At 44.1% G+C, this 12,179-nt stretch overlaps 1 protein-coding gene across 1 annotated transcript in view; it reads left to right on the forward strand.

The window, feature by feature from the left end:
* COBL (cordon-bleu WH2 repeat protein) overlaps positions 1-12,179 on the forward strand; it is a 245,674-nt gene that overhangs the window by 219,901 nt on the left and 13,594 nt on the right. The window contains exon 11 of the mRNA XM_060108816.1: positions 6,830-7,139. Coding sequence (XP_059964799.1) covers positions 6,830-7,139 — 310 coding nt within the window. The remainder of the gene's footprint in view (positions 1-6,829; positions 7,140-12,179) is intronic.

Raw genomic sequence — 12,179 nt, forward strand, 5'->3', positions numbered from 1 at the left:
TTCTCATCTGTGAGGCGGGATGCCAGACAACAGTGGTGCTGAGAATTCAATCTTGAGGAAGAAGGATTTTGATCTGAATCTGACTTCATTTTAGCCATACTGATAGTGAAGGATTAAATGCAGACAGCCTTGTGAAGACACAAGAGGGCTTAGAGAGTAAACTAGATCCTAAACTAGATTATTCCAAAAATAGAATTACTCAAATGTGTAATCTGAATAATGGAAGATAAATCCAGGAAAGGGAAACATGATCTGCAGCTGTCACATTTAATATATTTTTGAAAAGAAAAGTTCCTATCATGGAAACACCATAATATGAAACTCTGTGTGTGTGTGTGTGTACTTCATGCAAAAATCAGGGCAATTTAGACATTTGTTAGACAAGACTATCTAATTCCAAGAAACATGTATTGAACGAGTTACAAAAGAATGGGTTTTGTGGGATTTTTTTTTTTTTTTTTTTTTGCTCACATATCTGGGAATTTTAAGAGATGAATCCTTATTACGGACATGGTGGGGTCCCCAAGCCCAAGCACTGTCTTAGGTCTGTGCTCTTCTTTGTGTGTGGACAAGCCCTCTCCATGCGCTGGTCCAGATGACTGTCATTTATCCAGGACCCCTCCCACTCCATGGATTTCAGCCCAAGGAGACCACCTGCCCAGCATCTCTGGCCAGAAGGCCCTGAGAAAGGCCTTGATTGGTCCAGCTTAGGACACGCGCCCATCTTTGGACCACGGTTCCAGCTGACCAGGTTTGGGTCACATCCATGACCCACATCTCACATCCGTGCCCTGTGGCCAGGAGTAATGACGGGGCAGTTAGACTCGCCCAGCTGTTGAGAACGAGGTTAGCTCCCGGAAGGAGGAACTCACGTAGCACAGACAGGGAGTGGGCAGTGCGGACGGATAGAAGCAGCAGCTGTTTTCTATATATGTTTTCAAAGAACCGCAAGCAGAGAACAGGCTTGTCCTCACACGGGTGAAACTGGGATTTTCTCTGTGTCTCTAACAGGCACGTTAGGATTCTAGGATTAGGGTTATGGTTCAGGCTTTGGAGAAATATAGATGGATTGAGGCCAAGAGTACCTTACTTGGCTCTTTAGCTTTTTTTTTTTTTTTTTTTTTTTTTTTTTTTTTTGCGGTATGGGGCGTCTCACTGCTGTGGCCTCTCCCGTTGCGGAGCACAGGCTCCGGATGCGCAGGCTCAGCAGCCATGGCTCACGGGCCCATCTTCCCGGGCCAGGGCATGAACCCACGTCCCCTGCATCGGCAGGCGGACTCTCAACTACTGCACCACCAGGGAAGCCCCTACTTGGCTCTTTAAAGAATTCAGGTCTATTTTAGATCCGTAAATGCTTTCAAGGTCTTTATTATCCTGCCTTCTTGAAAAAAATAAAATATGTATTCAGGTATATGGTACTTCTCTGTAGTGAACTGGCTACATTGCTATCTTCATCATGCAGTATCTTTGAGGATCCCAGGTCTGTGGGGCTTTTGGACAAGAACATTAATGTAAAATATGGATTTTTTATATGATAGGTTTTTTTTTCATTGAAGTATAGTTGATTTATAATGTTGTGTTCATTTCTGCTATACAGCAAATTGATTCAGTTATACATACATATATATATATATATACATTATTTTTTAATATTCTTTTTCAAATATAAAATGTTAAATGGTGCCCTTCCAGCTAAAGAGACTGTCATTTTGAAGAGGAATAAATATATAAACTTCACTTTGAGGAAACTGTAACTAAAAAATCAATGACAGGAAGAGAAGGTGGCCAGGACTGGAGCCACCAGTTGGGGGCAGAAGCCTACAAGCTGGTGACAGAGGTTCTCCTGAAGCATAGTTCTGAACCCCGCCTCCCACCCCTCTTCCTCTTGACGTGTGCACACGTGTGCACACGCTGACACAGTCATATACAGCACATGAGACATCATACAGCCCAGCCACTCAGCAGTACGTGCCGTTTCCCATTCAGCCTGTGTATCTGTGCTTTTGCCCATCTTTTGATCCAACTGCGCTTGTTTCAGGACCCAGGTCAGTGGCCACTTTCTGTCTCCTCTAGGTAGGAGGATGCCCCCGTGTCTGTCTCCCTGTGTTCCCCTCCCACCCATAAACTGACTCACCTGTACTGTGTGTGTTGGTGGGTTTAACCCAGGGATGTATTCCCCTGGGAGACCACAAGACTTTCCAAGGGAATCTACATCCAGATGCTATGTGTCCACGTGTATTCTTTCCTAGAACCAAGGTGCCTGAGAGCTCACAGGTGGGCAGCATCCATGCAGGGCTCCCCCCAGCTCCCCTTTGCTGAATGCCTGTCTCCCCTCCTCGAAAAAGACAGACATAGCCCCCAGCCATCAGGAATTTCACTTGGATGTGGTTTCCTGAGGTGAACAGACCTTATCCTGATGCCTGACAAAAACACACACAGCATTTCTGGTAGTGGGCTGAGCTTGCAGATAAGTCCCTTTCAACATCAGGTGGTTTCCATGTTTTCTTTCCAACTAAATGGACAACGGATCTAATCCAGTTGTCAGTTAAAACACATCATTAAGCATAAATTTTAGGACCCATCAATCAAGTGATGTGTAACAGAGGAAGAGTTTTAAAAAACTGAGTGGAGTGATGTCACTATAGCCAAACTCTTAATTCACCCCCACTTGCTCATGCGAACAAGGCTTCCCAGTTGCTTAATAGTGATAAGAATGAAAAATGTGAACTGCATTAATGCCAAACCCCGCCCTGCTTTAGTGATCAGTAATCCAGTAATTTTTAAGAATTCTTTGAAAAAAGCCTTATCTGAGTCATTATGAGATGCATGTCTAATGACACTTTACCTTTTTGTTTAAGAAATGTCAACATTTCTAAAATATGCAATTTTCATTGGATCTTTCCTATTCATTATCACGATGATAACTTCTCGTATAGAAAAAAAATTAACACTATCTAGTTATGGTGAGAGAAAATAAAAATTAAATTTTAATATATATATATATTTTTATACCAAGAGATTTCATCAGTAGAAAAGCTCTCAAGCACAAAGTACGTTCAGTTAGGATGAGATGAGCGTCCACGGCGGCGTCAGGGGGTGGGTAATAATTTCAAGAAAGAAGAGCCGTGTTCTAGAACGCTGCCTGTCCAAAGGAGAACTTTCTCATTCCTTTCGTCATGCAGGGTTCTGGACATCAATACATTCAATACTATCATGTTCAGATTCCTTTGTTACATTTTGTAAAATGATGGAACAGATTTATTTTAAATCTTAATAATTACAATGAAATTGCATCTGTGGTAACTAATTGAACTCGTGATGGAAAGGTTCAGATGTCAGTGAAGAGGCATGTGGGGTGTATACGACAAAAGGTACTGACCTACATCTTGTCAGTTCAGAAGCACCTTACCTGTGGCTACCTGACTTTCCCCTTTATTCCCTGTGCATAGACCAGAGGGAACTAAACCAAGGTGGGGTGAGATGGAGGACACGTGATTTCTGTTTGGCGTTTTGTAGTTACTGAGCCAGGAAAGTAAAGTGGTTCAATTTAGAAAGTTTTTTTTCTAAACTAATGGTTAAAGCGAGAAGAGTTTTCTTGTAAATAGTTGATTAACCAGGAGATTGGAGTATTTTGGTTCATTGTGATTTTGCTGTATATTGATATTTTATAGCTCTTTTACCAGTTTGGTTCTCTTTATTATTGAATTATAATATTTGGTATTTGGATACATTGAGCAAGGACACTTGAAAACTCACCAGCTATCTTTAAAGGTTTAATTTGTTTTTGTTTTTGTTTTGCTTTTTCACCAGCTATTTTGGATAAGGGGATGTTTACATTTTAATGTAAAAAATGAAAACAGGTATAAATAATGTTTTATGTATAAAAAAAATGGAGGCCAAAATACCCAGAAGATATTTACATTTGGTGCTAGAAATTTTCTTTGGTGACTTTGTGAAAGAAAAACTCAGTGGAACTCATGCCAAACTGAAATGATGGTGTTCGACCTGAGGAATTAGTAGCCTTAATTTAGCACTTCCTTCTTCTTTCTGCTTTACGCCTGAGCTCGAGAATTTTTGCCGTCATTTAGCTGAAATGGCGTTTGAGCCATGAGATTATGTAATTCAGGTGGAGAGCAATGGAAGTGTTAATATTCTGGACTCGGGCTCTGTGGCTATTTATTTGGAAGAGAATGTCATCGTGAATTTATATTTGGCATCTGCTAACGGCAAATTGAGTTTTTCCACATTTGCAAAAATCCCGCAATAATAACTCTTCAGTTCAAAAAGGTTGTTCCTGCCTTAAGAGAAGAGGAAACTTGCCAACGCATTAATCAACCCAAAAAGAGCGACTTACGCTTAGCGGTGACGGAAAATAGCAGAGAGGAAAAAAGGCCACGCTTTGTTTCTTTTAAGATTCCCAATTAGTCACCAGTCAACTGTCAAAAATGTTTACTTCCTCTCTTTCGATTTGGAATTTCAAAGAAGGATAGAATTCTACATCTAGAAGGGATGTCATGCTTATCTATCTAGAAGGGATGTCATGCTTATCTATCTAGAAGGGATGTCATGCTTATCTTACAGAAAGGGGAAAGGGTTGTGCAAAGTTCTGAGTAGAAATTGGACAGGGCTGTGGCATTCAGGCTGGGTCCCTGGACCACTGGCTTGGTGGAAACCCTCAGGGGCTGAGTGAGGCTAGAAAGTGGGCTGCACAGAAGGATCTGCAGGATGGGACCTGAGGCCAAGCAGCTCCAAGTTTTCCTTTTGTGTCTTAGGCTTCTGTTTAGAATCGATAAAGAAAAAGCAGTTTCCTGCTCCATCATCTCAAACAGAAATTGTCAAAACATGTTAATAGTTCATGAGGTTAACAATAGAAGCCAGTGGAAAAGAGAAAAGGTAATAAGGGAGCAGATGCGGGTGTCTGATTCCAAGCAAAAGAGTCTCAGGCTGACAGCGCAGACTGCGGGGAGAATCAGAGATGGCCTGAAAACGAACAAACTAATGCTGACCCAGGTACACAGCCTCATGGGGATGTCCATTCCCATCTTCAAATCCCTGCCGGATTTGACAGCCCTCTCGGAAGTGGTTCGCAGGAGGCTTGAGCCTTAGCACAAGCTCATCTCTCTTACTAGCTGGCAGGCCTGCCCGGTGCTCCTCCGAGCATCCTTCCATCCTCCCCCACTCCTGCCCTCTCTGGATGGCAGGAGCGTCCAGGAGTGACATCTCCGGCAGAGTCGCTGGCTGTGTGGACAGAGTAGCCAGCACACAACATCCGAGGTGTGACAGCTTCTCAGCAGACCCATGGCCGAAAAGGCTTGGGTGGTATGAATCCACAGGCAGTGTTTCTTCTCCGGATTTGCCCTCTAATTAAGAGTCTTGCAACAAAAGCCAGGAAGAAACCTAGAAGAAAGAGGTCATTGTTCAGAAGCATTCACTGCATTCAGACACACTGCCTTGTGCCTTTGCTTCTCTAAACAATTCCTCCCTTGTTTCTGATCTTTATTTGTGAGCTCTTTTGTGAAATGTCTGGGTTTTTTTATTTTTGTTTTTTTGTTTTTTTGATCTTGTTCTTTTATTTTACTGTTTGGGATCTCCAAGAAACCAACACCTCCAGGAATTTTCTCCTTGGTGCTCTTTTGGTTTTGTTAATTCTGTGTCTCGAGTCTGCTGTCTAGTTAAAATATCGACGGTGTTGAGTGTGTATTGATGGTGTTATGACGTCACTTGTCTATCAGGGCATGAGTCTGTGGGGTTTGCACTCGGCCTGTGTGTAGCCTGTATTCATTCCAGGCATCCAGCAATTTACTTATTGAAGGAACGCTTTTCAAACAAAACACACTGAAACTACAGCACAACACACTCCTTATTTCCTGGGTGACCATAAGCAGTGCTTAGATCCTATGCCTTGAGGTTTAAAATCTATATCTACATTCGATTTAAAACAACACCGCTGGCCTGAGGCTGGTCCCGAATTCTATATTCCTGTCCACCACCTCCATGTTAGGGGGATTCTTCTCCAAGCATGGAGCTTTCAACCTCAAAGCTCAGTAAGGGGAAAATCGGTATCCGCGCTCTCCTAACGCTTAACTGTCCCTCGGAATAGCTGGACAGATGTGACGCGTGGCTGCAGTGCCCCATCATCACAATTAGAGTCTGATGGAGTGAACCCGGGCCTCTGCAGCGAGTCACAACTCGGTGCCTCTTATTCCCTCTGCTGCCCTAAAGGACATTCGGTGCTCAGGGGACAATGACCTCCACCTAGAACACTTCTGCTCTCATCCTTCTGCATTTTACTTGCGGGTTCTCTTCTACGAGCGTCTCTTATTTAAACCAGATCTTACTCTCACATGTAAAAATAAAGAGAAAGCCAGATGCTGTCAATGACTGTCATTCATATTTAAAGCCAAATTGTACATGTTCCTGGGAAGTTAGAAGTTCTCGAACAAGATGAGTGTTTTCAAAGTTTGTTTCTATTTTGAAAACCCCTAGTTTCTCCAAAGAACTCATTTTCAAACAACTTCTGTTAAACCAAGGGTCAGACTAGAAACAATTGCACTCACCATGCCATTAGTTAGAATTTTTTAATGTTGTTTGCTTGTAGTCACATACAGGATAACAATTCCAAAGGTTAATTCAAAATATGCTGATTTTTTTAGGGAAAATGTTCTCAATCACATATGCACGTAACTCCTTCCAAGTTAAAGTGTGTCCAGAGGGAAGTGGTGTGTTTGAGGGGTCTTCCCTCACACCCCAAATTCCAGATTTCAAATGAGTCAGGCAGTGGGGAACTCACTGGAGCATTGCCTGACCTGCCCTTGTGTGTCTCGTCCAGTGAGCCTGCCCCTGGGGCCTGGCGGTCCCTGCGGTGTGGACGGGGTCCCGCCACTGCCGTCGGAGGCCGAGGAGACTGTGTCTGTTGGCAGCTGCTTTGCCTCAGAGGACACAACAGAGGACTCGGGAGTGATGAGTTCCCCCTCGGACATCGTGTCCCTGGATTCCCAACACGACAGCACGAAATCCAAAGACAAGTGGGCCACAGACCAGGAAGACTGCAGTGACCAGGACCTGGCTGGGACCCCAGAACTGGGCCCCCAGAAGAGCCCCTCGTGGGATAGGAGTGGCTCTGGGAACTGGCATCTGAGGTGAGTCATGGATGGAGGGAGGTCTTTCGTCCCGGTGACCCAACCAATATTTGTTAGGTCACCACACCCTGATTGGGGACTTGTTATCCATAGTTTTGTCTTCATGCTCTTTCTAGCTCTGCAGGTATTTACAAATAATACATAGTATTGGCTTGTTTGTTTGTACCTTTTATATAGATGATACCATACTCTGAGTGTAGTTTTCCACTCAACATCATGTGTTTAAGATTTATCCCTGATGACGTACGTGTTGTTAGTTCACTTATGTATCCATTTCTTAATGAATGGACACTTAGGTTGTTCTGGTTTTTCACCACTGGAATCAATGAGCAAGTCATTCACAGGTCTCCATTTATACATAGAGTTTTTCTAGAAGAGAAATTATTAGACCTTCAGAGAAAACTCACCTGCAACTTTTTGGAATTACTGGCAGATTGCTCTCCAAAACGAGGCTCTGGTGTCCACGTCCTCCAGCCGTCTATAGTGGCCTGCCACTCCACATCCACACCGATACAGGGATTAATGGGCGTCTTAAGTGTTGTAGTCATATAGGTGCCAAATGGCATTTCATGTGGCTTTAAGATACAATTCTCTGATTAGTTAGAATGAGCATCTTGTCATGTGTGTATTACCAATTCAGTTTCCTCTTCTATGAATTGTCTTTTCACAGCCTTATTTTTTTTTAATTGGGACATTACTTTTTTTTAATCGTTAATTTCTCTTTAGACAGTTATTTACGCACAAAGAATCTCTAAGACGGTGGCTGGAATTTAACTGTTTTATTTTGTTGTAGGAACATTGCTTTTTGATTTGAATAGTGTTGAATTTGTCCTTTTTCTCCTGAACGTATATGATATTTGAATATTAGAGAGATCCTTCTCATACCACGAAGGACTAAAGATTATCTGAATTTCTTGTAAACGTTTTAAGCGTTGCTTTCTCACATCTGGGCTTCTTGTCTACCTGGAGCTTATTTTTGGGCGTGGTGTGAAGAAGGGATCTGTTTTTCCCACTGGTTCCTAGTTCCACGTTGGTCCTCTGTCCAGTTTCCGTGTACACGTCCGTCTGTTTCTTGCACTCATTCCATAGACTGGTTAATCTGTCTCTGCACCAGAACCAGTCTGTCATAATTCCTTTCTTCATTCTTAGTTAGAAAGGCAGGTTAATTCTTGGCAGCTCATCCTTCTTTTTTCTGTTACTGTTGAAGTACAGTTGATTTACAATATCATGTTAGTTTCAGGTGTATAGCACAGTGATTCATTTATACGTATATCTATTCTCTTTCAGATTCTTTTCCCTTATAGGTTATTACAAAATATTGAGTAGAGTTCCCTGTGCTGTACAGCAGGTCCTTGTTGTTTATCTGTTTTATACACAGTCGTCTGTATATGTTAATCCCAACCTCCTAATTTATCCCTCCCCCCCCACCTCCCTTTCCCCTTTGGTAAACATGTTTGTCTTCTATGTCTGTAAGTCTCTTTCTGTTTTGGAAATAAGTTTATTTGTATCTTTCGTCTTCTTTTAGATTCCACATATAAGTGATATCATGTGATATTTGTCTTTCTCTGTCTGGCTTACTTCACTTAGTATGATCATCTCCTTTTTTTTACCTTTTAGATAATTTTAAGAACCAGTCACACAATGTTTTAGAAACGTTAATAGAAATAAAGTAGATTTAAAAAGAAAAGCGTAAGTTGATCACCAAAATGAATGAATGCCTTTGTATTTTTCATGTTTTTTTCAGCTTTGTCTAAATGAACGCCCAAGTCTCTGTCTGGTTAATGTAATCGTAGTGTCAATACTATTTTATTTTGGTTTATTTTTAGCTAACAGTTTATCACGAGCATTTCCCCAGGGGGTTGTATACACCCTCTAATAATGTTCAAGTACAGCTCTTCAATCTTAAGCTTCCAAGACCAAGTTCATATTTTATTAGACAGGAAATTAGAAGGTGACAATTGGTCCATTTTGCCTCTGCCCCAGTGCATTGAGCTGAGGTTGGCCTGTTTGCAGAGAAAAAAGACGGCATTTCCTTCACAGTCCACCTAAACATAAAGGAAAGGAGCTTCACAGTAATCCTCAGATCTGTTCAGTTGGTTTGCATTGGGATTGCACACCCTGAGCTCTACACCTGAAACTAATCAGACATGTTATCTCAGTGCCCCAAGGATGCTCCTACAAAAGTCCCAGTGGATTTTGCTGGTGTTGACCAGATGTAAAATCTTGCTGATTTCTGTACCAGTAGGGTACTGTTGTCTTCAGCCACAGCCAGGATAATCACGGGGTCTTGGAACCTGACGCTTTACCCAAACAGGGAGCAGGTCATGTTTTTCTGCCCTCGTCTCTGGGGTGCCACTGAATTTGAGAGTAGTGAAGAGGGGGGTGGAGGGGACTCTGGACCCTGACTGACCCATGTGGAATCCCACCACCACTAACTAGTTGCTTGGCCTTCGAGGGTCCTCCTAACTTTGCTGAGCCCCGAGTTTTGTTTATATCCGTGCAGATAACGCCTCCTACCTGTCACAGGTGTGGGAACCACGGGGTACCTGTGCACATGCTCAGTGCCTCCTAAATAGCCATTGGGTGGGACCCATTGACTAAATCACACAGTTAGTGTAGAGACCAGAGCACCATGAATTTTCGTGGCACATCAACTTGCCTTTTTTGGGCTTTGGAGTCAAAGGAAGAAGAAGATGATCGCTGGACCCCCTCAGTCCTGTCTGTGCTGTTCCATTATTTGCCTCAGAAATGGGATCAACTCTCTGCCCATGATGTTTCATGGAATATCCGTAGGTTTTTCTTTGTAAACAAGAGCTATCTCCATTGACAAGGTACACATACTCAGAGGCTTCAGCATGGTGTATCACATCTTTAAGTCCAAATGCATAACTTTCAGTAAATTTCAGGATTACTTAAAATCCGTGCCTACTGTGGAAAGCAGGGGTTACAAACTCAAAGTCCACAGAGCATGGATGGGGCAAAGCACAAGTTTTCTCTAAAAAGGGCAGCCCCACAGCTTCCTTACAGCTGTCGCCCTGAGAGATCACAGACCCGGTGTGGCCGGCGTTGGAAGAGAAGACAGAAATCTAGATTTTTATGTGAGGTCTCCCCAATTTTTTTTTAAAGGCTATAAATGTTAATCGCTTTAATTTCTTTATCTCTGATTCCCATTGAAGCTGAGCTTTCCCCATAGGTTTGTCAACCAGGTACATTTCCACTTTTGGAAAGACTCTGTTTATGGGAGCAATGGTCTTAAAGTTAGAATTGGAAAAATATTCAGATGCAAGAAACGAAGATGGGGACTAGAAAGCAGGTAGCAGACCCGGAGATTGTCCCCCGAAGGCTGATTTCACTTCCCTCCTTGGATACAAACGGTACTGATGCACTGCGGTGGGCACTGGGTCTAGGATGGGACAGGAGCTGGAGAGACGAAAAGATGGACAAGGTCCCCACGTGGAGACAGCCCTTATGTTGTAGCCGGGGGGATGGGTGGTTCATCAAGGGCTGTGACCCACCTGCCATCCAGAATCCAGTCCCCTCCCCATTTGAGAGATTTAGGTCTCCCAAATTTTAAATCTTGGCAACCAATTCAGACTTCCAGGGCCAAACAAAACACATCTACACGCTGGGCAGGCCAGTCCCAGACGTGCTCCACTGACGGCTGGATGCCTCGGTCCGGCCTCCTCCGCTCACTCATTTGCCAACTTTGGAATCGCTACAATTACTCGGGTATTTCCTGGGATATATCTCTTGAAAAATGTCGCTTCACAATATATTTGGGAAGTTCCATATTCTTCTCTTGGAAGAGGAGAATATAAAGTCTCTTACAAGTTCTGCAGTGAAGCAAACTGTGTAAATTTTCCCCTCTGCCTACCTTTTTTTTTAAAATTTTTATTGGAGTATAGTTAATTTACAGTGTTGTGTTAGTTTCAGGTGTACAGCAAAGTGAATCAGTTATACATATACATAGATCCACTTTTTTTTTTTGCGGTACACGGGTCTCTCACTGCTGTGGCCTCTCCCGTTGCGGAGCACAGGCTCCGGACGCGCGGGCTCAGCAGCCATGGCTCACGGGCCCAGCCGCTCCGCAGCATGTGGGATCTTCCTGGACCGGGGCACGAACCTGCGTCCCCTGCATCAGCAGGCGGACTCCCAACCACTGCGCCACCAGGGAAGCCCTGCCTGCCTCCTCATATCCTTTAGAATGAGTGTTCCGCTGAGCACCATCTGGGAGATGCTGTCCAGGGTCACCCCCCCTTCTGCGCTGTCACACGTACGGCTTTTACAAATACGCACCTCAAATACATGGATAGAGGGAGAGAAAATACACTGCTTCTGGTGAACAGGGGGCATTCCAGTGATGTGCTCTGAGGTCCTGTCTGAGAATAGGGCATTGAGAGTTGGGACAGCAACAAGGCACTGAAGCCTGAAGGGGAGGGGAAGGTTGGGTCAGACCGGTCCTGGCCCAGATAGCAAGTCTGCAAAATCTGTGTGATCCACAATGGAGCAGGTGATTGCATGTGTCCAGACCGACCCGGGGTCAAGTTCAATGAGATGACAACCCGTGCTTGGGGGCTGGTAGCCCAGAATCAAGCTGAAATGTCCTGAGAGCAGAGCCCACCACTGTTCATGGAGGTGTGGTCTTGACCTCGGCCACCTGGAAAGGGCCCCGGAGCGGAACACTGCCCAGGGGCACACGAGTTCAGTGACTGAGAGACACAGTAACAAAGAACGTGGTTTCTGACACCCTGCTGTCCCAGGAGAGGACAGGCCTGGTGACCAGGGCAGATGTGTACTCAGTCAGCCTGCCAGCTCTTCCCTTCCTGTACCCTGAGATGGATGCCCCTGGACCACATTTAGAAAGGGAGGCCACTTGAAGGGGCTGGCACCCTGATCTTGGGGCCTACTGCTGGGCCCTGAATCCACCTCCTGGCTCTGCCCAGCATTGGTTCTGACACCTGGATTCTGCAGCTCATCCTAAGGTGGCATCTGTGTTCCCAGGAGGGGTGTTCTTCCTGTGATGATCCAGGACCTGGCTGT

Source organism: Mesoplodon densirostris, chromosome 9, assembly GCF_025265405.1.
Source record: "Mesoplodon densirostris isolate mMesDen1 chromosome 9, mMesDen1 primary haplotype, whole genome shotgun sequence".
Classification (NCBI taxonomy): domain Eukaryota; kingdom Metazoa; phylum Chordata; class Mammalia; order Artiodactyla; family Ziphiidae; genus Mesoplodon; species Mesoplodon densirostris.